The sequence below is a fragment of the Salvelinus namaycush genome, chromosome 9 (assembly GCF_016432855.1).
Source record: "Salvelinus namaycush isolate Seneca chromosome 9, SaNama_1.0, whole genome shotgun sequence".
NCBI lineage: Eukaryota > Metazoa > Chordata > Actinopteri > Salmoniformes > Salmonidae > Salvelinus > Salvelinus namaycush.
Window position 1 is genome coordinate 6,310,831 of NC_052315.1, and position 26,479 is coordinate 6,337,309.

General features: G+C 44.3%; 2 protein-coding genes across 9 annotated transcripts in view; one reads left to right on the plus strand and one right to left on the minus strand.

The window, feature by feature from the left end:
- The window catches only part of LOC120053624 (arf-GAP with coiled-coil, ANK repeat and PH domain-containing protein 2-like), a 72,752-nt gene extending 60,188 nt beyond the window's left edge, over window positions 1–12,564 (plus strand). For all 6 annotated transcript variants that reach the window (XM_039000770.1, XM_039000767.1, XM_039000772.1 and 3 more), the window contains 5 exons: window positions 1–213; window positions 385–494; window positions 3,876–3,986; window positions 5,707–5,768; window positions 10,210–12,564. The exon at window positions 1–213 is cut by the window's left edge. In XM_039000770.1, coding sequence (XP_038856698.1) covers window positions 1–213; window positions 385–494; window positions 3,876–3,986; window positions 5,707–5,768; window positions 10,210–10,316 — 603 coding nt within the window. In that variant the 3' untranslated portion in view covers window positions 10,317–12,564. The remainder of the gene's footprint in view (window positions 214–384; window positions 495–3,875; window positions 3,987–5,706; window positions 5,769–10,209) is intronic.
- A 10,102-nt stretch (window positions 12,565–22,666) lies between these two features.
- Window positions 22,667–26,479, minus strand: part of psmd1 (proteasome 26S subunit, non-ATPase 1) — a 60,976-nt gene continuing 57,163 nt past the window's right edge. For all 3 annotated transcript variants that reach the window (XM_039000774.1, XM_039000775.1, XM_039000773.1), the window contains exons 24-25: window positions 24,064–24,228; window positions 22,667–22,852 (exon numbers count right to left, since the gene is read on the minus strand). In XM_039000774.1, the coding sequence (XP_038856702.1) occupies window positions 24,082–24,228 (147 nt within the window). In that variant the 3' untranslated portion in view covers window positions 22,667–22,852; window positions 24,064–24,081. The remainder of the gene's footprint in view (window positions 22,853–24,063; window positions 24,229–26,479) is intronic.

Here is a 26,479-nt window from a genome sequence, read left to right on the forward strand (position 1 = left end):
GCCATGCCTGCCACCCTGCCCCCTCCATCGCCCTGTAAGGAGCTGGTGGTGTTCTCGGAGCCCAAGGAGTACTCCCCGGGCCTGCAACTGTACTGGGCCTCGTGTGCCCGCAGCCTGCCCGACATGGCCGAGGCCCTGGCCCACGGAGCGGAGGTCAACTGGGTCAACACCGAAGACGACAAGAGGACCCCGCTCATCATGGCTGTGCAGGGGGTGAGGATACTTGAGTGTTGTGGACAGGCGTGGGGAGTGTTGTGGACAGGCGTGGGGAGTGTTGTGGACAGGCGTGGGGAGTGTTGTGGACAGGCGTGGGGAGTGTTGTGGACAGGCGTGGGGAGTGTGCTCATGCGCGATAAATGGACTGGTACTTTTCTATTCTTCCAGGGCTCGTTGGTGACCTGTGAGTTCCTGCTCCAGAACGCAGGAAACGTGAACCAGCAGGACGCCCTGGGCCGAGGACCCCTCCACCATGCCACCATCCTGGGACACACCGGGTCCGTTCCCACCCCTTACCACCTACCACAACCTCCGATCTGTCTTTTAGCAGAACGTTAAAGATCCCTGAACAAGGCAGTTAACCCACTGTTACCCTGTAGGATGTCATTGTAATTATTTTTTATTTGTTTTAACTAGGCAAGTCAGTTAAGAACAAATTCTTCTTTTCAATGACGGCCTAGGAACAGTGGGTTAACTGCCTGTTCAGGGGCAGAACGACAGATTTTTACCTTGTCAGCTCAGGGATTCAATCCAGCAACCTTTCAGTTACTGGCCCAACGCTCTAACCACAAGGTTACCTGCCACTCTAACCGCTAGGATACCTACCACTCTAACCACTAGGATACCTGCCACTCTAACCACTAGGTTACCTACCACTCTAACCACTAGGTTACCTACCACTCTAACCACTAGGATACCTGCCACTCTAACCACTAGGTTACCTGCCACTCTAACCACTAGGTTACCTGCCGCTCTGACCACTAGGTTACCTGCCGCTCTGACCACTAGGTTACCTGCCGCTCTAACCACTAGGATACCTGCCACTCTAACCACTAGGTTACCTGCCACTCTAACCACTAGGTTACCTGCCACTCTAACCACTAGGTTACCTGCCACTCTAACCACTAGGTTACCTGCCGCTCTAACCACTAGGATACCTGCCACTCTAACCACTAGGATACCTGCCACTCTAACCACTAGGTTACCTGCCACTCTAACCACTAGGTTACCTGCCACTCTAACCACTAGGTTACCTGCCACTCTAACCACTAGGTTACCTGCCACTCTAACCACTAGGTTACCTACCACTCTAACCACTAGGTTACCTGCCACTCTAACCACTAGGTTACCACTAGGTTACCACTAGGTTACCTGCCACTCTAACCACTAGGTTACCACTAGGTTACCTGTCACTCTAACCACTAGGTTACCTGCCACTTTATCCACTAGGTTACCTGCCACTCTAACCACTAGGCTACCTGCCACTCTAACCACTAGGTTACCTACCACTCTAACCACTAGGTTACCTGCCACTCTAACCACTAGGTTACCTGCCACTCTAACCACTAGGTTACCTGCCCCTCTAACCACTAGGTTACCTGCCACTCTAACCACTAGGTTACCTGCCACTCTAACCACTAGGTTACCTGCCACTCTAACCACTAGGTTACCTGCCACTCTAACCACTAGGTTACCTGCCGCTCTAACCACTAGGATACCTGCCACTCTAACCACTAGGATACCTGCCACTCTAACCACTAGGTTACCTGCCACTCTAACCACTAGGTTACCTGCCACTCTAACCACTAGGTTACCTACCACTCTAACCACTAGGTTACCTGCCACTCTAACCACTAGGTTACCACTAGGTTACCACTAGGTTACCTGCCACTCTAACCACTAGGTTACCACTAGGTTACCTGTCACTCTAACCACTAGGTTACCTGCCACTCTAACCACTAGGTTACCTGCCACTCTAACCACTAGGTTACCTGCCACTCTAACCACTAGGTTACCTGCCACTCTAACCGCTAGGTTACCTGCCACTCTAACCGCTAGGTTACCTGCCACTCTAACCACTAGGTTACCTGCCACTCTAACCACTAGGATACCTACCGCTCTGACCACTAGGTTACCTGCCGCTCTGACCACTAGGTTACCTGCCACTCTAACCACTAGGTTACCTGCCACTCTAACCACTAGGATACCTGCCACTCTAACCACTAGGTTACCTGCCACTCTAACCACTAGGTTACCTGCCACTCTAACCACTAGGTTACCTGCCACTCTAACCACTAGGTTACCTACCACTCTAACCACTAGGTTACCTGCCACTCTAACCACTAGGTTACCACTAGGTTACCACTAGGTTACCTGCCACTCTAACCACTAGGTTACCACTAGGTTACCTGTCACTCTAACCACTAGGTTACCTGCCACTTTATCCACTAGGTTACCTGCCACTCTAACCACTAGGCTACCTGCCACTCTAACCACTAGGTTACCTGCCACTCTAACCACTAGGTTACCTGCCACTCTAACCACTAGGCTACCTGTCACTCTAACCACTAGGCTACCTGCCACTCTAACCACTAGGCTACCTGTCACTCTAACCACTAGGCTACCTGTCACTCTAACCACTAGGCTACCTGCCACTCTGACCACTAGGTTACCTGCCACTCTAACCACTAGGTTACCTGCCACTCTAACCACTAGGTTACCTGCCACTCTAACCACTAGGTTACCTGCCACTCTAACCACTAGGATACCTGCCACTCTAACCACTAGGTTACCTGCCACTCTAACCACTAGGTTACCTGCCACTCTAACCACTAGGTTACCTGCCACTCTAACCACTAGGTTACCTGCCACTCTAACCACTAGGTTACCTGCCACTCTAACCACTAGGTTACCTGCCACTCTAACCACTAGGTTACCTGCCACTCTAACCGCTAGGTTACCTGCCACTCTAACCGCTAGGTTACCTGCCACTCTAACCGCTAGGTTACCTGCCACTCTAACCACTAGGATACCTACCGCTCTGACCACTAGGTTACCTGCCGCTCTGACCACTAGGTTACCTGCCACTCTAACCACTAGGTTACCTGCCAGTCTAACCACTAGGTTACCTGCCACTCTAACCACTAGGCTACCTGCCACTCTAACCACTAGGCTACCTGCCACTCTAACCACTAGGCTACCTGCCACTCTAACCACTAGGCTACCTGCCACTCTAACCACTAGGTTACCTACCACTCTAACCACTAGGTTACCTGCCCCTCTAACCACTAGGTTACCTGCCACTCTAACCACTAGGTTACCTGCCCCTCTAACCACTAGGTTACCTGCCACTCTAACCACTAGGTTACCTGCCACTCTGACCACTAGGTTACCTGCCACTCTAACCACTAGGTTACCTGCCACTCTAACCACTAGGTTACCTGCCACTCTGACCACTAGGTTACCTGCCACTCTGACCACTAGGTTACCTGCCACTCTGACCACTAGGTTACCTGCCACTCTAACCACTAGGTTACCTGCCACTCTAACCACTAGGTTACCTGCCGCCCTACAGCATCGGAGGTCTGTTATTTCTAGATCTCACCTGGCGTAGTAATACACGGCAGACTGTTCCTTTTGTTCATGTGTTCTGGTTTAGATTAAAGATTTTATGGCAAGCCTCTGCTAAGCCTTTATGCATGTTATATTTGATCGTAATAGACGAGGGTAGTGGGTTGAGGTTAATTAGTGGGTTGAGGTTAATTAGTGGGTTGAGGTTAATTAGTGGTGACAAAGGGGAACTCAGTCTATGATCTTAGTTCATGTTGGGGTATTACAATTGATTTTTTTCCTTTTTTAAATTTGATTCTCCAATCCAGTCAAGTGTGTTTGTTCCTGAAAAGAGGAGCCAATCAGAACGCGGCAGACATTGAAGCGAAAACGCCCCTATCCATGGCAGTGGACGCTGCCAATGCAGACATCGTCACATTGTGAGTGCCAAGCCATATAAACGCAACATGTAAAGTGTTGGTCCCATGTTTCATGAGCTGAAATAAAAAGATCCCAGAAATGTTCCATACTCACAAAAAGCATATATCTCACTTTTTGTGCAAAAATTTGTTTACATCCCTGTTAGTGAGCATTTCTCCTTTTTTATTAATTCGACCATTTAAAAAAAACAAGCACACATAAAACTTAAAAGCCATATATATGCACATGAATAAAATCATGGAGGATAACACACAAAGTCTGGGTCTTATTTCCATTGTGGTCCTCTTGAGACAAGATGGCTGGACAAGATCCAACACAGTATGGCAGTGAAATAATAAAACAAAAACAGAGAAGAAGAACATCTATCTCATCATTCCAGTTACATCATAGGGGTTATTCATATGGGCACAGAAGACATATTTGACAAGGTAACCCATCCACCTGACAGGTGTGGCATATCAAGAAGCTGATTAAACAGCATGATCATTACACAGGTGCACCTTGTGCTGCGGACATTAAAAGGCCACTCTAAAATGTGCAGTTGTCTCACAACACAATGCCACAGATGTCTCAAGTTTTGAGGGAGCGTGCAATTGGCAAGCTGACTGCAGGAATGTCCACCAGAGCTGTTGCCAGAGAATTTAATGTTCATTTTTCAACCATAAGCCGCCTCCAACGTTGTCTTAGAGAATTTGTCAGTACCACGTGTATGGTGTCGTGTGGGCGAGCGGTTTGCTGATGTCAACGTTGTGAACAGAGTGCCCCATGGTGGCGGTGGGGTTATGGTATGGGCAGGCATAAGCTACGGACAACTAACACAATTGCATTTTATCAGTGGTAATTTAAATGCACAGAGACACTGTGACGAGATCCTGAGGCCCATTATTGTGCCATTCATCCAACGCCATCACTTCATGTTTCAGCATGTATTGTTGTAAATTGTTAGATACCACTGCACTGTTGGAGTTAGGAACACAAGCATGGCGCTACACCCGCAATAACATCTGCTAAATATGTGTACGCGACCAATAACATTTGATTTGATGATAATGCACGGCCCCATGTCACAAGGATCTGTTCTTCCATGGCCTGCATACTCACCAGACATGTCACCCATTGACCATGTTTGGGATGCTCTGGATTGATGTGTATGACAGCATTTTCCAGTTCCCGCCAATATCCAGCAACTTCGCACACCCATTGTAGAGGAGTGGGACAACATTCCACAGGCCACAATCAACTCTATGAGAAGGAGATATGTCGCACTGCATGAGGCAAATGTTGGCCACACCAGATACGGACTGGTTTTCTGATCCACACCCCTAAATTTTTTTAAAGATATCTTTGACCAACTGATGGATATCTTTATTCCCAATCATGTGAAATCCGTAGATTACTGCCTAATACATTTATTTCAATTTACTAATTTCCTTTATATAAACTAACTCAGAAAAGTATTTGAAATTGTTACATGTTGGTTTATATTTTTGTTCAGTATACATAAATATTATATAAATATAGTGTATTTATTTTTTATGGAAAAACAATTTGCCTTATATTTGTCACTTAGTACTCCATTTTGAATTTGAGATTGAGGCAACATTTTATGACTTTACACTGTCCCAATTCATATGGATTGCTTCTATAAGTCTAAAGGTGGGTTGGATAAAGATGACAAAATGAATAATGACTGTCCTCCCCTCGCTCTCCTTTCCCCAGACTGCGATTGGCCAAGATGAACGAGGAGATGCGGGAGGCGGAGGGGCCCTACATGCAGTCAGGTCATTATTCCACCAGCAGCCCCACAGAGATGCAATACAGGAAGTGTATGCAGGAGTTCATTTGCCTGCAGCTGGCTGAGCCTTAGAGATCATAGAGCCCAAATACAAAGACAAGAGAAGCAACATACTTTTATTAAGCAAACTTTGGGCCCTGTGATGTCCTGTGTTGTTCAATACCAGCCAGGTGGTGAGCGAAGCTGCATCTTGTGTTTTAGACAAAAGTGCTCGACTTTTTATTTCCACCCGGGGTCAAAGCCATAAGCTCTCGAGCCATTGTTTTGACTACTGAACAGCTGTGACATAAACAGTCCTTTTTTTTGAAGTCGTCTGTTGCGTCCCAACTTTCAAACCGCCATGTCTTTATTAGTTGTGATGTCGAAGAGCACGTGCAACAGAGGTTGTCATTACTATCGAACAGCAATGCTACGTCGGTCTTGACTAGCAGGCAGTAATCCTGACTTTTGAATGAGAGTTTTGACCATCAGGCTGTTGAGTGGCTAGCAGTGTGTTGCCATGCACCAGGTGTGATTATTAGTGATTTACCTGAGGGAATATTTATGCACATTCCTGGTATGCTTATGCAATATCTCAGTGTGTTACATGTATAGTTCCCACAGTGAGTCTTAACCTCCCCCTTTTTAAAATACTTTTTCTTGTTCACTTGTTTGATCTGTTTGTTACAATGATGAAGTATACATTTTGGCACATTTTATATATGCATTTTACTTTTGTGGGGGATTTTTTTTATTTTTTTTTATAACAATTGGAACCATATAATGATAAGATGTCATTGTAAATGATGTATTGTACATAAATATACATACATTTCTATATCATATACAGTATAAGCAGAATAGGAAGTAAAGTTGAGAGAGATTCTCGGAAGCGCTAATGTCAGAAAGACAACACATTATGAACAAGGGTGAGTACTGTAAGTCGAATGTGCTTGCATCCTTGTTTTTGTGTGGTTTTTGTTTTGTATTGTGTTGTATTTTCTACACCTGTTTTAAGACTATTATGATTTCATTGATTGTTGGTCTAGCTAGCTATGGTATAGAACATTTCCCCCCTCTGGCAATCCTGTTCTTTGTCTGACATTTAACATGAATTATACAGTCCTTTGGGATTGTATCTACTTCCCCAGAGTCTGAGGAACTTGTGGATACCATTTTTATGTCTCTGTGTCCAGTATGAAGGAAGTTGTAGGTAGTTTTACAAGCCAATGCTAACTAGCGTTAGCGCAATGACTGGAAGTCTATGGTTATCTGCTAGCATTAGAAGTATCCCTTTAATGTTAGCTGACACTGGTAAGGGTGTGAATGTAAGTTTAGACAAGAGATATCAAGGTGGTAGAGTGTACCAAAAAGGAAGGGCAATAGTCTTAGAAAAGTATCCACATTTACAGCATTTTACCGCATAATAGTTATATAATTGACTTCAACTTATTGGATAAAAAAAGAGACATTCACAAAACATTTGAATATAGGACAGTGTGAAGCTCACTCCAGTATTGTTGGTAAATAATGAATGAAATGTTCCCCTCTTTAGATGTCATCCTTTCATCTTCCCCATCACACAGGCTTTGCCCCCTGGCAATGCACCTGAGCCTGATGGGTAATTTTTAAATGGGCACAAAAAGCACTATTTCAGCCTAATAGTTACTGACGTATCCAAACTGAAGTCTGTACAAGCCAATATGCCCCCTAGTGCTTAGTGTTCCATGATCCAGGCTCTGTGGCCAAAGAGGATGAATATCAGCTGAAAGAGAACACGCTGGCCCAATCCCAAATCCAAGATTACACCAATCAAATCCTCTCAGATCTTCACATGTGCTTAGGGCGTAGGGGTTGCAATATGTTAAACATAGAATTTAGGTGTGGGATTGGGCCAGAGACTCCATGTCTCTCGTCAGTCATCTTATTGTATGTTGAGCCAGTTGGACATTTCAGAGGCAAGACACGTTTCATTATGTCAATGGTGGTCTCATGCACCACCATTGGTGGTGCATGAGACCAGCCAGTGGTGATGCACTGAGACCAGCCATTGGTGATGCACCGAGGAGATTTGAATATCAGTTTAAATATAGTGATTTTAATGATTACTACATTTAATGATTACTACATTGACCAATAGTGCTGTTCCTGAAAAGTCTTGTCTAAGGCTAGTTTGTAGTGGGTCTGACAGGGTGAGGAAACATCTAGTTTGTAGCGGGTCTGACAGGGTGAGGAAACATCTAGTTTGTAGTGGGTCTGACAGGGTGAGGAAACATCTAGTTTGTAGCGGGTCTGACAGGGTGAGGAAACATCTAGTTTGTAGCGGGTCTGACAGGGTGAGGAAACCACTAGTTTGTAGCGGGTCTGACAGGGTGAGGAAACATCTAGTTTGTAGTGGGTCTGACAGGGTGAGGAAACAACTAGTTTGTAGTGGGTCTGACAGGGTGAGGAAACATCTAGTTTGTAGCGGGTCTGACGGGGTGAGGAAACAACTAGTTTGTAGCGGGTCTGACAGGGTGAGGAAACAACTAGTTTGTAGCGGGTCTGACAGGGTGAGGAAACAACTAGTTTGTAGCGGGTCTGACAGGGTGAGGAAACAACTAGTTTGTAGCGGGTCTGACAGGGTGAGGAAACAACTAGTTTGTAGCGGGTCTGACAGGGTGAGGAAACAACTAGTTTGTAGTGGGTCTGACAGGGTGAGGAAACATCTAGTTTGTAGTGGGTCTGACAGGGTGAGGAAACAACTAGTTTTGTAGTGGGTCTGACAGGGTGAGGAAACATCTAGTTTGTAGCGGGTCTGACAGGGTGAGGAAACATCTAGTTTGTAGTGGGTCTGACAGGGTGAGGAAACAACTGGTCCAATTACCTCGTGTGGCCACTGGAGGGAGTGCTCCATTTAGAAATCCCCACTTCACTCTTTGAGTGGAATATAAATGTAGAGTTTGACAGGGAGGTGACCCAGCATGCTGCTCTTTGGACTTAATGTAGTTCTACTGGATATAGTTCCTCCACTTCAAAAGTGTTTGGTCATTGAGTATTCCAAACTTTTGGAACACCTTCCACCTTCCTAATATTGAGTTGCACCCCTTCTCCCCTCAGAACAGCCTCAATGGCCCATGTTGACTCCAATGCTTCCCACAGTTGTGCCAAGTTGGCTGGATGACCTTTGGTGGTAGACCATTCTTGATACACACGGGAAACTGTTTAGTGTGAAAAACACAGCAGCATTGCAGTTCTTGACACAAACCGGTGCGCCTGGCACCTACTATCATACTCTGTTCAAAGTCACTTAAATATTTTGTCTTGCCCATTCACCCTCTGAATGGCACACACACACAATCCATGTCTCAAGGCTTAAAAATCCTTCTTTAACCTGTCTCCTCCCCTTCATCTACACTGATTGAAGTGGATTTAACAAGTCACGTCAATAAGGGATCATAGCTTTCACCTGGTCAAAGTGTCATGGAAAGAGCATGATTTTGTAGATTCAGTCAATGACCCATAGATTCTTGGACCTGTAACGAGAAGAGTACTTGATTTAATACGACTGTTCATGTACTGTTTTCTGTCATGATTTAAATCCAATGTGAGCGATATTTGCCTGTTATTACCTTGAAGTCAACAGCAGACAGTTGCAGTAGTTGGGGATACAGTAGTGTTTTCTACAAAGACAATGTTTTACATTTTGTTAGTGTACAAACCTGAAGTGTATGAATGTGTTGTAGGGAAGGGATCCAATGGAATGATGCTGTGTTGTCAAGCTCTCTGCTCAGTTACTTGTTGCACTCTTATTCTCTCATTGCTTGTCTCGGTCTCTCTGTCTATCACTCATTGCTTGTCTCGGTCTCGCTCTCTCTCATTGCTTGTCTCTCTCTGTCTATCACTTTGCTCTGTACTGTTTCTCTTTCTCTCCCCGGAGTTTGTGCCTTTCTTCTGTTCTCTCGTTTCTTTGGGGTGCTGAGTCCAACACAGCTGTATTTTTGTACATAAATCCTGCACTTTAAATACAATACAGTTGGTATCTAAACTAATCTTGTGGGCTTCCTTTTTTTCCCACATCACAATTCACTGCAAAGAGAGGGGCTCCTTGCCTTAGTACTGCTTTAGGCCTGCACACTCCTCAAACATTGTGCTGCTTCTTCTTTCATTGTTACATTTTCCTCTGCGTAATGCTGTTTCTCTCTACTGCCCCACAGTGACGCTTTAAGGTATGGCCACATTTCTATTTCTTTCACTCCCTTTTCAAACCTTTGGCAATATAAAAAAACATCCTATCTTACCTGTATTATGTGTGTCTGTGACAAAAGTCTGAGCTCGCAAATCTTCCTTTTGCAAGCTTGCATTTTATTCTACAATACCAACTAGTTTTATTCTAAGTCTCTGGCTAGTATTACTCCTAGTATTACCGAGTCGTACTTACACTGTAATGGTTTACTTTGTCCTTGCAGGAGATGAAACCTACCAAGACATTTTCCAGGATTTTTCCCAGATGGCTTCAAACGATCCGGAGAAGCTGAACCGCTACCAGCAGTATGACTCGCAGCAGAGGCCATGAGACGACCTGGAAGTCTGGGGAAACCGACTGGGCTTTTTCCTGGTCAGTGCTGTACTCAGCACGAGTATTGGAGGGTCTGTTTCACCTGAACCTCAATGGTGAAGGTGTCTGTTGTATATCACTTTTAATGGGTCTAAAATTGTACATTTTAAAGTTTAAAATGTATACATTTTATTGAGGCTGGATGGCTCAGGATTGTGAACTTAAACAATGTTTTATGAGACTCTGGACCGGCGCCCAGTTTGTAAAACAGTTCACATTTGAACCTGAATGGTACAGTATTATGCTTTTTACATAATGGGACAGTTTGGTTCAAAACATAACCATAAACAAAATCAAGTCGAGTCATAATTGTCTATTCTGAATTCATATAAACCAAATAGACCACTCATCACCACCCAAATAGACCACTCATCACCACCCAAATAGACCACTCATCGTGTCTTTTGAAGTTTAGTAGGCTTTTTACATGTAGATACTTTTTTAAATATATAAAATACACATTTTATTTGTGCTATCAATTTGCTAAAATCGTCCCATTTCAATGTGGTGTTTTGTTGATTATTAAGCAGCACCTTTTGTGATTTTTGGCTATAGTAGTGTGGTTTCACAGCATTGATCTGTTGTATATAAAAATGCAAATGAGACTCATTATGTTAAAAATGAAAGTTAATGTTGATGGCCGACCCCCCCCCCCCCCCCCCCAGGTAGTTGACATATCCTGCCACCTTAATTATTTGCACAAAGTCCCACTTTCCTCGTCAACACTGTTCTGTATGGTGAAACGTTGAAGTGTCAGTTGGCGTGACGTGCTCATGTTGTCGAAGGGTAGGTTTGTCACTCTTGAAAAACCCTTCATGTGGCTCATGCACAGATGTTGATTGTGGGTATTTTGCTGTTGAATTTTTGAGGCAATACTTTTGTTTTGTGTGATTTTTAAGATCTGATTTTCCGTGTTTGTCACCAAGGCCAGTTCTTTGTTTGTTTGTGAAGGAGGGTAATCCGTTATTTTTTTTGTGTGTGTGTGAGGAAGACAAGCCTTATGTTTTAAAGTATTTCATATTCAATCTTGTTTTAGACCAGAAATAATGACTGTTAAAAAGAGGAAAGATTGCATGTTAGGCCCTTTCTGTACATGTATGTTTGAATTTATTGTAGTATCCACTTTCTGACATGTCTCACTATCTTATTTTAAACAGTATTATAGCATCCTGTTCATTGGATGGCAAAAAACGACTTCTATAAAATATACCTTGTTTATTAGTATAGCAGTGTATTAGATACACTAACAAGCATGTACCACCTTCCTGGATACATACTACTGTGGCATTGCAATTGCAATATGGGGAGCTCTCTTAGGCCCTGGTTATACTTGGTGCTAATGCTCTCTTAGGCCCTGGTTATACTTGGTGCTAATGCTCTCTTAGGCCCTGGTTATACTTGGTGCTAATGCTCTCTTAAGCCCTTTTAATACCTGGTGCTATCATTTGCCTTTTGTCCTGATCTTGTCCACATTCTGATAGTGCCCACATTTTTAGATGGGTGTAGATGATTAAAGCAACTGATTGTGATCAGATCCTTCTTACCACTTCTGGAGGAGGTCTGTGTAAACAGATCTGGATTGTCAAACCATTTAAATCCACCCTCAAATCATTGACATAGGGCACCATGGACTAAAGGCATCAATATTGGTCTATAACGTAAAATACAAATTATTATTTTGAGACGATGGCCCGGAAGGACCAATCTAGTGATTGGATCAGATCACATGTAAATGAAATGTGTAACTAGGGATTTCCTTGATTTTTATTGGACTCTTAACTTGTAAACTCTGCCCACTGAGCTTTCATCCAACCAATCAATTTGTCCCAACTACTTCCGTAGGTGGTCAGGAAGATCTGATCAGTGTTTAAGTTTTTTGTTAGCACCAGATATAAACTGGGCTATTCTTAAATAAAACATGGGATACAGATCTTGTACAGCTTTTGAATATGCATAAGTTAAATCTAAAGTAGTGGTACTTGAATCATTAAATAATCGCTTGTAAATGCTGATAATATAAAAAGAAAATTACAAGATAAAATTGTCTCCCTATACCACTCAGATATGCATATTATCGATATAATTATGGACTATATTACATTTACTGCAAATCATGGACTGAATTTCTTACTGTTTGTTGTATTGATTTTATAAAGCAATTTCTCGTTCTGATTGTCTGTTTTATTACATTAAAGGGATACTTCACTATTTTGGCAATGATACCATTTTTGTCTGCATCCAGTATGAAGGAACTTAGAATTGACTCCCGAAACTACCTCGAACTAGCGTTAGCGCAATAACTGTTAGTCTATTGTATCTACTAGTATGCTAGCAGTTACCATAGACATCGTCATTGCGCTAACCCTAGTTAGCAACTTTAAACTGCACACAGAGTTCATCTGACTCTGGGAAAGTAGATAAAGGGCTTCACTCCCAAAATCTTGAAGTATCCCTTTAAGGGCTTTACTCTTAAACACAAAATTGGCTTCCATATTTCAAGTCCTCATTTTATCCCGGACGCATAGATGTTATCTGATCCTTCTGAGAAATGTTGTCCCCTCTTCCATGCAGAGTGCTTACCTCATGAAGGATTGCTGTTTCTACTTCATAGAAGGCTGGCAAATACACTGAGCAAAAATGTAAACATGCAACAATTTCAAAGATTTCACTGAGTTACAGTTCATAGAAGGAAATCGGTCAATTGAAATTCATTAGGTCCTAATCTACGGATTTCACATGACTGATGGAGGGCATAGGCCGGCCCAGCCAATCAATCAGAATAATTTTTTCCCCCACAAAGGGCTTTATTACAGACTGAAATACTACTCAGCACCCCCCCCTCAGACGAAGAAGCCGGATGTGGAGGTCCTGGGCTGGCGTGGTTACACGGTCTGCGGTTGTGAGGCTGGTTGGATGTACTGCAAAATAATCTAAAACAACAGGTGGCTTGTGGTAGAGAAATGAACATTCAATTGTCTGGCAACAACTCTGTTGGACACTACATGTTGTGTTTATGTTCAGTATACAAACAATGCATGTGTGTCTGAGCCTCTCCAGCCATCCTTTCGATGTGCTCACAACAGTGATGTCACAGAGAAGCTATTCTTCCTTTCCCTATGGATCACCTTGTCGCTCCCACACAAGCCCCGTTTGTACCTGGGGCTAACATGCATCCTTTGTCCTGATCTTGTCCACAATCAGATTGTGCCCACATTTTCGGGAAGGGAAAGGAGATACATAATTAGTTGCACACCCGAATGCATTTAACCTGTTGTGGAAATTCTACAAAGGGACACTAAGTCAAACTTAAACTAATCATTCTTTATTAACAGCATGCTGGAGAGGTCACAGTCAAACTTAGATGCATAAAATACCAATCTGAAGTGAGCTTTTCCGGGCCAGTCCGGTTAGTTCTCTAATATACTGCAGGATTTAGCTTTTCTTTCATCCATGTGACAGACCAATACTGGTTCATTCACGTGACAGACCAACACCTCACGAGGCTTCTTCTCTCTAAGCTGAGACCTTGAAATTAATTCCATGTATTAGATATTACTGCACTGTTGGAGCTAGAAACACAAAATTTGATTAGATTTTAAACAGATCTTTCGTTCTCTAAACAAGGGTCTGGGCGTACTGCCAAAATGCAGATACTGTTGGTGAAGATTTGTTCAATCAGTCACTTGTATGAACACACAAATTGGTCATTAGAAAAGCAAACAACATTTTCTTTCACAAACCCAAATCCTCAATCAGAGCTGTGCGGGGGGCTGCCTTAATCGACATTCACGTAATCGTCGGGGGTTAACTGCCTTCCTTAAGGGCAGAATGTCAGATAAAAAAATAAAAATAATTCAAATCCACGAGCGACCTTTCAGTTACTGGCCCAATGCTACACATGGTATTAAAATGAGTCTGTTTTCTATCCAATGTGTCTGTATTGTGACCAGATTTCCTTGTCCCTCCCTGTCTGTAAACTATTTGAAAGATATTCTTTCAAAATAATATATATTTTAAGCCACATTAAATCATCATTGATTTATTGCATCAAAATGGTCCACCGACACTTGCGTGCCTGACTAACTCCACAGGTGGTCAGGAAGATCTGATCACAATGTGTCTTTTAATCATCTACACCTGTCTGAAAATGTGGGCACAATCAGAATGTGGACAAGATCAGGACAAAGGATGCATGTTAGAACCAGGTATAAACAGGGCTATAGTGAACATACATCCCTGATGGTGTGTCACCCACTCAATAATTACACTGTTTATTTATCCTGGTGCAAAAATGTAAGGCATCCAGTCCTTTAGTCCTTTCATGAGCAATGGTCCTCACAGCGGACATGTGCATGTTTAGTCTGTTTCAAAGCATTGTCCTGGGCCACATCACAAAACGTCTACCCTGGTCACATACAGTAACTGCTATTGGCAATGGAAAACATCTGCCATGTAGGCCTGACTTTGATATTTAAGATCCTCTAGACGCAGACTCAGCCTGTACCTGTCGAGCTCCAGACTGGTTGTGGTGGTAAGGGCTCAACTGTCCAGTCTGTACCCAGCCACAGGGCCTGGATCCTGGCCTTTTTTTCTGGGAAGTCTGTGGTGGACTCCCCTGCAGAGAGGCGGAGGGCCGCTGCTGGAGACGTTTCCCCTCTATAAAAAGAGAAATGTGCACAAACGCAAAGAGGCCAAGATCCATTAATGTCACTCGCCGCAACGTCCAAGGGTCTCGGTACACTGAGACTGCCAGGACAACATCTACTCCTCCCCCTTCAGGACTACATCTACCCTGGAGGGGGTGGGGGTGTAGATGTAATCCCTGGAGAGGGTGGGGGGGTAGATGTAGTCCCTGGAGAGGGTGGGGGGGTAGATGTAGTCCCTGGAGAGGGTGGGGGGGGGTAGATATAGTCCCTGGAGGGGGGGGGGGGGTAGATGTAGTCCCTGGAGGGGGAGGGGTAGATGTAGTACCTGGAGGGGGTAGATGTAGTCCTTGGAGAGGTAGGGGGGGGGGTGGGGGGGGTAGATGTAGTCCCTGGAGGGGGTGGGGGGGTAGATGTAGTCCCTGGAGGGGAAGGGGGGTAGATGTATTCCCTGGAGGGGAAGGGGGGGGTAGATGTAGTCCCTGGAGGGTGTAGATGTAGTCCCTAGAGGGGGTGGGGGGATATATGTATTTCCTCAGGGGGGGGGGGTAGATGTAGTCCCTGGAGGGGGGATAGATGTAGTCCCTGGGGGGGATAGATGTAGTCCCTGGAGGGGGGGGTAGATGTAGTCCCTGGAGGGGGGGGGGGGGTAGATGTAGTCCCTGGAGGGGGGGTAGATGTAGTCCCTGGAGGGGGAAGGGGTAGATGTAGTACCTGGAGGGGGAAGGGGTAGATGTAGTACCTGGAGGGGGAAGATGTAGTCCCTGGAGGGGGTAGGGGTAGATGTAGTACCTGGAGGGGAAGGGGGTAGATGTAGTCCCTGGAGGGGGAAGGGGTAGATGTAGTCCCTGGAGGGGGAAGGGGTAGATGTAGTCCCTGGAGGGGGTAGGGGTGGGGGTAGATGTAGTCCCTGGAGGGGGTAGGGGTAGATGTAGTCCCTGGAGGGGGTAGGGGTAGATGTAGTCCCTGGAGGGGGAAGGGGTAGATGTAGTCCCTGGAGGGGGTAGGGGTAGATGTAGTCCCTGGAGGGGGTAGGGGTAGATGTAGTCCCTGGAGGGGATAGGGGTAGATGTAGTCCCTGGAGGGGATGTCTACATCTACCCACCCCCCCTCTAGGTCATCTATAAGTCTTTGCTCGGTAAAGCCCCACCTTATCTCAGCTCACTGGTAACCATAGCAACACCCACCCGTAGCATGCACTCCAGAAGGTATATTTCACTGGTCATCCCCAAAGCCAACACTTCCTTTGGCCGCCTTTCCTTCCAGTTCTCTGCTGCCAATGACTGGAACGAATTGCAAAAATCTCTGATGCTGGAGTCTTATATCTCCCTCTCTAACTTTAAGCATCAGCTGTCAGAGCAGCTTACAGTGTACCTGTACACAGCCAATCTGTAAATAGCACACCCAACTACCTCCTCCCCATATTATTACTTACCCTCTTGCTCTTTTACACCCCAGTATCTCTACTTGCACATCATCATCTGCACATCCATCACTCCAGTATTAATGCTACATTGTAATTATTTTCACCTCTATGGCCTATTTATTGCCCACCTCCCTACTCTTCTACATTTGGACACACTGTACATAGATTTTTCTATTTTTCTTTTCTATTGTGTTATTGACTGTACGTTTGTTTATGTGTAACTCTGTGTTGTTGTTTTTGTCACACTGCTTTGCCTCATCTCGGCCAGGTCGCAGTTGTAAATGAGAACTTGTTCTCAACTGGCCTACTTAACCAAATTAAGTAAATAAAATAAAAATAAGGCCTTAGGATCAGTCCTCTAGTTATTTTGCCATTTGGGTTTTTATAATGATCTTGTAATCGTACACAACAGACGCCTAAACTGACTTTTGCTCTTAAAACATGCAAAAAAGGAAGCTCCTAAGCCACCAGGAGAACGCCAACTGTCACAAGACAAGGTAATAACTTAAACTACTGGACAAAGAGGCAGAGACTGAGGCCACATGGACAATGGCTTGGCAGGATACAACGGTTCCTCCCTCTCAGACCTCATTAGCGGTAGCCCTTGTTTTGCCCTCACCTCTAACTCTCCAGTCCCACAGCTCAGCGAGCTGACAACACTAACGGGTAGACCGCTCATGAGGTCACTCTGAATGAATGGTTAGGGTTTCATATTTTTGAACTACTTGTGCAAAGAATCCAAACAGTCCTGCCTGTATTTTCTAAATGCTGATGATGAATGGATGGCCGGAGTGAATAGGCACAGTGTTACAGGCATTCTTTCACACCGCAAATCCTCCTCCACACATCCAGGGGGGGGGGGGGTGAAAAGTGGAGGACGTGTTAGGTACTATACCTTCCACCCCTCTTACTTGCTACTTCATTCTGCAGTTGTGCTGTTTATGTCTCCAGCCCTGGTTCCCAGAATGGGCTGGCCCTGTAGCCCCTCTCCTTTAGAGGAGACTATATTTTTTGGGGGGGGGGGGGCTCCCTGTCCTCCACACCCAGTGAGCAGCCAGCGGTCAGCCTTTCCAGTGGGACGACCCGTATAGGAAAATGAAGTCCTCACTATCACAGGTCTGGCCTTCAGCTGTTCAGAGGGCCACAGAACACCCCTCTCTGCCAGGTGTGGGGAACCCAAGCTGGAGAGAGTGAAGGATGGCTTGTCTAGCCGTAGTGACATCCCTCCTTTGGGTCAATTAGCTTTTACCATTAAAACTTTATGGAAGTATAATATATTATGGCTTCCATACTTCTGTGAGATTTGTAAGGAAGAGTAGCTGCTGCTTTCGCAATAGCGAATGTGGATCCTAATAAAATACCCCTAGACAGCCTCATCTTCCACACTGGCCTTGGTGGTTGTGCCAGCCCTCAGAGAGCAGAAACCCAATACGTCTGAGGTTGACAGAAGAGGACATTTGACGTGTTTGTTTCAGCGGTCGCAGAAGCTTTGAGAGTCCAAAAACCTTGCTGAACAGAACCTAACCAGCTGCAAAAGCAACCTGACTCCTATTGCGGAGGGTGACTGGAATCAAACATACAGCAAGCCATTCATGTAAAACACAGGAGAGCTCGTAAGAGCAGCTACTCTTGTGATGCAAACTAGACTCATGTCATTGGTACAGTATTTCTCTGCGATTGTACTATGGACATTTATTTTTAATATAGCCAAAACATGTCTTCCATCCTCCAATGCAAATGTAATGGATTAAGGAAGAGTTCTGAACTCAGCTGCACTAGTTGATTGTAACTGGGGGGGGGGGGCTCAATTTAGTATATTTGAAAATAACATTTGTCAAGCACTTCAGAAGAAATGGCGACGGAGGCAAACTAACAAACCACAGCATATTCATCACATCACAGAGGCATGAAGACAAACCACAGCATATTCATCACATCACAGAGGCATGAAAACAAACCACAGCATATTCATCACATCACAGAGGCATGAAGACAAACCACAGCATATTCATCACATCACAGAGGCAAACTAACAAACCACAGCATATTCATCACATCACAGAGGCATGTAAACAAACCACAGCATATTCATCACATCACGGAGGCATGAACACAAACCACAGCATATTCATCACATCACGGAGGCATGAACACAAACCACAGCATATTCATCACATCACGGAGGCATGAAGACAAACCACAGCATATTCATCATATCACGGAGGCAAACTAACAAACCACAGCATATTCATCACATCACAGAGGCAAATTAACAAACCACAGCATATTCATCACATCACAGAGGCATGAAAACAAACCACAGCATATTCATCACATCACAGAGGCATGAAAACAAACCACAGCATATTCATCACATCACAGAGGCATGAACACTAACCACAGCATATTCATCACATCACGACACAATAGATTGTCTCTTCATATTTTCCTAGAAGATGCTTGTCTCAATGGGAGGTCTGACTGATGTACCCTGCCTTTTAGTTCAGAGATACTAGGATTTTGGACATCAGCCTAGATCCACAACATCCCACCCGTTAGATCTCAAGTCTCATTGAGGAGTCAAAACAGTCTGCCCTGTCCAGAGTTCCATGGACCGCCTGCATGTCACTCGCTGGCCTATAAGTCAAGCAAACACGCTGGGGCCTTAACCCTGCCTTCAGCTCCATAACCACACAATCAATTTAACAACCATCCCCTCCGACGACTCTATTGGCCCATCCTGACCTGGTGGGACTGCTTGTTTGCCTAAACAACATGAGAGCTGTTGAGCCGCAATCATTTCATCGACACTTACTCACCAACGTTCCCAACAGACGGTGACTCCACGGGCGAGAAGGCCAAAGGTATGCTCGTTCCTTCTCTCATTCATCAGTATGCTGAAAAGACACCGGAGGCGCCAGTCTACCGCCTGATCATAACTGTTCCCCAGGGTTCACGGCTTGGTCTGGCTGGACGCCACATCACGAGTAACTTTTCGCCTTGTATGGTGTTGGGCATATTGTCCCCGTTGGGAAATGACGCTGAGGAGTTTCACTTCTAACACCAACTACATCACAGCCCACCAATTTTAGAACTGATGTTGCGCCAGTTATCGATTCATGAAGACAAGTTTGTGTTTTAGAACTTAAGGTTACAGGACAGGTTCAGGTCACAGAATAAGGCCATGGTTAGAGTGGGTTACCTATAGAATTATTCCATGTGGCAGTACTGGGGTCATAAAGAACCATTGCTGCTGATGATGGAAAGGGTTTGTGTGCCAACATCTCATTACTCTGTTTAATTACTTGGTCAGATAAGTGAGTGCCAAGGATGGCATGTTGAAGAGAAAAGCTGAGGCAAAATAAACAAAGACAATGTGAACTACTTCAGATTTACAAGGTTCTTCCAGGAATTTAGATTTTCCACTTTTTCCCCCCAGAAATATACAATATCCCACCCGCATAGAACAGACATACGGGAAGTGAAACATTGGCGGTCATCTCATCTCCTTTGGGAAACAGGGTGGAGAAGGGAGGCTCAGAGTATGACTAAACATTTCCTCGTGTCAGTTGGGGACTACAGGCTGTTACAACTTCCTGTGGCATGTTTGAGGTTCAGTTGTCCCAGTATGACGTGTCACCTTTCCAACAGCCAGGAAGCTCAGATTCAAACTCAGACAGCTCTGCAAGCGTTATACCAAAATACATTTGTTACTCACCAAATATGGAGTTTCACTGAGCAAATATCTTCATTTACTCCTGTATGTACTTCCAAAAAAAGTCTAAATTAAAATGTACAAGCAACTGGAAAAAAAAGGCTCTTCAGCACCTCCAATGTATTGAGCTGTTGTCAGTGTCATTGGAGGGGCTGAAGACATTTTTTAGGTTGCTTGTAAAAACAAATATTTGTAATTTTTTTGGGAAGTACATACCGGCCGTAACGGGAGTAAATAAAGATAGTTACTTAGCGAAACTCCATATTTGGTCAGTAATTAACATATTTTGACATAACGCTTGCAGAGCAGTTGGAGGACACTGGGTTACCTATAGAATGGGCGTTATGTGTTAGAGATGTCGTCCTTGCCCCAGTATCTGTGTGTTAGAGATGTCATCCTTGCCTCAGTATCTGTGTGATAGAGATGTCATCCTTGCCCCAGTATCTGTGTGTTAGAGATGTCATCCTTGCCCCAGTATCTGTGTGTTAGAGATGTCGTCGATGAGTATGACGCGTCTCCTCTTTAACGCCCAGGAAGCTCAGATTCAAATTCCCAGTGTCCTCCATTAAACTGAGTAATCAGGGGAGATGGGCCTTGGTCAAGGAGGTGACCAAGAACCCAATGGTCACTCTGACAGAGCTCCAAAGTTCCTCTCTGGAAGGTTCTCCCATCTCCACAAAGACAAATATCTCTGCAGCACTCCTTTATGGTAGTGGCCAGACGGAAGCCACTCAGTAAAAAGGCACGACAGCCGGCCCAGAGTTTGACAAAAGGCACCTAAAGGACTAAGACCATGAGAAACAAGATTCTTCTGTCTGATGAAACCAATATTGAACTCTTTGGCCTGAATGCCAAGCATCACATCTGGAGGAAACCTAACACCATCCCTATGTTGAAGCATGGTGGTGGCAGCATCTTGCTGTGGGGATGTTTTTCAGCGGCAGGGACTGGGAGACTAGTCGGGATCGACGGAAAGATGAACAGAGCAAAGTACAGAGATCCTTGGTGAAAACCTGCTCCAGAGCAGTCAGGACCTCAGACTGGGTCGAAGGTTCACCTTCCAAACAGGACAACAACCCTAAGCACACAGCCAAGACAACGCAGGAGTGGCTTAGGGACAAGTCTCAATGTCCTTGAGTGGCCCAGCCATAGCCCGGACTTGAACCCGTTCGAACATCTCTGAAGAGACCTGGAAATAGCTGTGCAGCAACAACGTACTGAGTAACGGGTCTGAATACTTACGTAAATGTGATATATATATATTTTTTGAATACATTTGCTCACATTTCTAAAAACCTGTTTTTGCTTTCTCATTATGGAGTATTTGTTAGTAGATTGATAAGATGTTTTAATTATTTTAATCAATTTTAGAATAAGGCTGTAACGTAATAAAATGTGGAAAAACTTAAGGGGTCTGAATACTTTCCGAAAGCACTGTAGATTAACATTTTCTGCATGCACTCAATGATACAGTAGCAAAAGCACATAGCAGCAGCTGGTACATATAACATAACGTTTAATTGGATTAGGAGCATTGAAATGCTCCCCTGACAAGCACGAAGATGGAATGACATACTTTTTTGTTTAGTTTCCCCCCCATTGTAGGGGCATCACATAGGAAAAAAAGAAGCTTGTAATCAGGTGCACAGTAGACTTAACCAACCAGGGCTGTATTTCTTTAACCTTGTTTGACACATTGTGGTGATAGACCACAGCTGCATGGGCTAGTGTTACTAAATAGCTGCGGTAGAAAGGACTATAGTGAGGAGGAATAACCATGGATTGTTTTCAAGCAGTGAAGCACACTTCTCTCCTCCAAAATAGCTGAGGTCAAACATTTGTAGCTACATAAAATGAAGTAAGTTAATCGTTTTCCGACATGCAACACATTCTATGGCGGCTTCATGTCATCCCACTTGTTTTGTTAACTCTTGCACAGCAGCATTTCATGTGAAACTCTCATCTTTTCCCCCAGATGGTAATGGAATAAAGAGGGCATATATTAAAACACTAACGACCTTAAAGTATTAAGAACAGTTGCTTCTAATGTTACATTTTCAAACGTTAGCTCCATAACCCCAACTGTCATTCCACAGGCTTTCATAAACAACCGAACCCAACTTGGGAAACAACCACCGTGTCACTTAAACTCAATGTGGAACATCCTCATCTAGTTCTCCGTTAACGGTTCGCACTTTGCAGCCAAAGACTAAAACGTCCGTTGAGATGTCTACATTTATGTTTTATTTATTTGTTTAAATCTGACTTGTATGTCTAAGAGTGTATATGCCCTTGTGCATTCAATGTGAGTGTGTGTTCAAGCCCTGGGTATGGTAAGGAGACTTCCGCAGTGTGATGGGGAGACTGTTCACTGTGTTTTGTGTAAGCTAGACTGGGCAGAATAATAGCAGGCTGGTGGCCAGGCTGTGATGAAACACTGGAGAATGTAAACCATCCTAAACGTGTAGGATTAGGGGGATTACACTATGTACACACAGCACATGAAGGGAAAAAAATAAGCACACATGCTCCACTTTTTTATTTTATTGTACTGACAGAAAATGATACCATTTAACAAGAGAATGTCAAACATTCCCTGTCTGACATAGGGGGCCAGGATAGGGAAGGAACATGTAAAATAAGGGGCAGGAGACAAAGAGGTGCATGCTGGGATGTGAAGATTCTTCCTGTAGAAGCCTGGTAACGTCACCTGTGGAACCAAAAGGACAGAGCGGTTAGGATACCACCTGACCAGGCTCTGTGTTTGATCACTAAACACCCCTAATTCATTACTTTTTTTTTTTACAGGAAAGTTTTGTTAATTAGGCATATCTATATTCAAATGTTTATTAAATGACAATTAACTTTTAATTATCATAATTTAAAGACTGTCATTGCAGTAACTGTACAGCGAAAAATCTTACTTTTAAAAGTTCATATTCCATTAACTCGTAACCAAATAATGTTGACCAAAGCATAAATTGGAGAAAAATAAACACACAAAAAATATTTAAAAAAAATACTCAAACTTGTATGTCAGATAATTAAAAAAATGCCTGCCATTTCCTCAGAGGAGTTGGACAATCAGCAGTCTACTCACATTAATATTTTCAATTACAGGTATATTACACCCACACCATTCCAACACAGAAAAGCTGCTTTTTAACGTAATCAATTACCATTTTTTTGGAAGGAAAACTATTTCACCTAGAACTCTGGAAACATTGGACAGTTTGAGATTTTTTTTTATATTGACCACAGTGGTGTGTTTTTGAAATCATCTTACTCGCAGAGCAGGAGCATTTCTGATCCCAAAGGGCATGACAATATCTAAGCATAATTTTAGATTTTTTAACATGTATAACCCTGGGAGGTAAAATGGGGATCAAGACAAACATAACATTGTGCTGATGGCCAAAAATGACAAAACAATCTAGCTCGGCTCTCTATGCCGTGCAATTACAGATGGAGGGTTTGCCCTCAGGGGGGGTGAGGTTTGGCGACGGCAGCACTGTTTACATTCCATAAGCACTGATTAACGTGAGCCAGGTTAGGCATGGGAACAAGAACCCAAAGAACTGCACACTGTACCATTACCTCTCTCTGAACCATCAATGTGGCATAGCTACTCTGAGACTGTTGCCTGTATAATTACAAGGCGATGCTGAATATTCAGGCTACTTGATCCTGAAAGTTTGAGTTCTCGCACAAAGCGGGAGGAATGGTCATTATATTTACCCCTAGGCTGCGGATACAACGCGTTTAGCACTATGACCCATCTACAGCATTTGCTCAACAAAACATGTGTCTAAGCAAAAACCCACACTTTCAGAGTGAACCCATTCAAAAAAAAAATGTGTCTGCAAACAATCAATTGTACCCAGATCCATCATTTGGTAAACACTGGTGCAGGACACATACCTTTTGCTTGGAGGACGTTCACTCATCAACGTACTCGAAGGACTCGGGGGCCTCGGGCTCCTGTTCCTCCTCCTCGATCTTGGGGCCGTGGGCAGAGACAGGCTCCACCAGCTCCTCCTCTTCCTCGCTGGTGTCCTTCATGATGATAATGCCGCCGGTGTGCAGCTGGAGACAGATAGGGGACACGGACATGAGCGACTAAGCTGTTCGACCAATGAATGATGGGTGTCTTTTAATGTATTTTTTTTTATCTCTGGGGGCGCGGGTGTCGTATTATACGCACAACACCATGTCTGCCTCCCCAACTGAGTCGTACACCCGTCAAACATCACCCGCACCACAATAACCTCAACTCGAATTCAGAGAAGACACTGCACCCCATATTGTTTAAAATCTCACCCACTCTCCACTGTCAACACGGAGTAGCATGCTCATGCAACAGTTGGACACATTTAACAAGGCTTATGTCCATGTAAACCTCTGAAGCCGAGAAGTGAGGAACTGCAACAGGTGTTTATAACGCTGAGGAGAAGTGAGGAACTGCAACAGGTGTTTATAATGCCGAGGAGAAGAAGTGAGGGACTACAACAGGTGTTTATAATGCTGAGGAGAAGAAGTGAGGAACTGCAACAGGTGTTTATAACGCTGAGGAGAAGAAGTGAGGAACTGCAACAGGTGTTTATAACGCTGAGGAGAAGAAGTGAGGGACTACAACAGGTGTTTATAACGCTGAGGAGAAGTGAGGGACTACAACAGGTGTTTATAACGCTGAGGAGAAGTGAGGGACTACAACAGGTGTTTATAACGCTGAGGAGAAGAAGTGAGGGACTACAACAGGTGTTTATAACGCTGAGGAGAAGTAGTGAGGGACTACAACAGGTGTTTATAACGCTGAGGAGAAGAAGTGAGGAACTGCAACAGGTGTTTATAACGCTGAGGAGAAGTAGTGAGGGACTACAACAGGTGTTTATAACGCTGAGGAGAAGAAGTGAGGAACTGCAACAGGTGTTTATAACGCTGAGGAGAAGAAGTGAGGAACTACAACAGGTGTTTATAACGCTGAGGAGAAGTGAGGGACTACAACAGGTGTTTATAACGCTGAGGAGAAGAAGTGAGGGACTACAACAGGTGTTTATAACGCTGAGGAGAAGTGAGGGACTACAACAGGTGTTTATAACGCTGAGGAGAAGAAGTGAGGAACTGCAACAGGTGTTTATAATGCTGAGGAGAAGAAGTGAGGAACTGCAACAGGTGTTTATAATGCTGAGGAGAAGAAGTGAGGGACTACAACAGGTGTTTATAACGCTGAGGAGAAGTGAGGGACTACAACAGGTGTTTATAACGCTGAGGAGAAGAAGTGAGGGACTACAACAGGTGTTTATAACGCTGAGGAGAAGTGAGGGACTACAACAGGTGTTTATAACGCTGAGGAGAAGAAGTGAGGAACTGCAACAGGTGTTTATAATGCTGAGGAGAAGAAGTGAGGGACTACAACAGGTGTTTATAACGCTGAGGAGAAGTGAGGGACTACAACAGGTGTTTATAATGCTGAGGAGAAGAAGTGAGGAACTGCAACAGGTGTTTATAATGCTGAGGAGAAGAAGTGAGGAACTGCAACAGGTGTTTATAATGCTGAGGAGAAGAAGTGAGGGACTACAACAGGTGTTTATAACGCTGAGGAGAAGTGAGGGACTACAACAGGTGTTTATAACGCTGAGGAGAAGAAGTGAGGGACTACAACAGGTGTTTATAACGCTGAGGAGAAGTGAGGGACTACAACAGGTGTTTATAACGCTGAGGAGAAGTGAGGGACTACAACAGGTGTTTATAACGCTGAGGAGAAGTGAGGGACTACAACAGGTGTTTATAACGCTGAGGAGGAGAAGTGAGGGACTACAACAGGTGTTTATAACGCTGAGGAGAAGAAGTGAGGAACTGCAACAGGTGTTTATAATGCCGAGGAGAAGAAGTGAGGGACTACAACAGGTGTTTATAACGCTGAGGAGAAGTGAGGGACTACAACAGGTGTTTATAACGCTGAGGAGAAGAAGTGAGGGACTACAACAGGTGTTTATAACGCTGAGGAGAAGTGAGGGACTACAACAGGTGTTTATAACGCTGAGGAGAAGAAGTGAGGAACTGCAACAGGTGTTTATAACGCTGAGGAGAAGTGAGGGACTACAACAGGTGTTTATAACGCTGAGGAGAAGTGAGGGACTACAACAGGTGTTTATAACGCTGAGGAGAAGAAGTGAGGGACTACAACAGGTGTTTATAACGCTGAGGAGAAGTGAGGGACTACAACAGGTGTTTATAACGCTGAGGAGAAGAAGTGAGGAACTGCAACAGGTGTTTATAACGCTGAGGAGAAGAAGTGAGGAACTGCAACAGGTGTTTATAACGCTGAGGAGAAGTG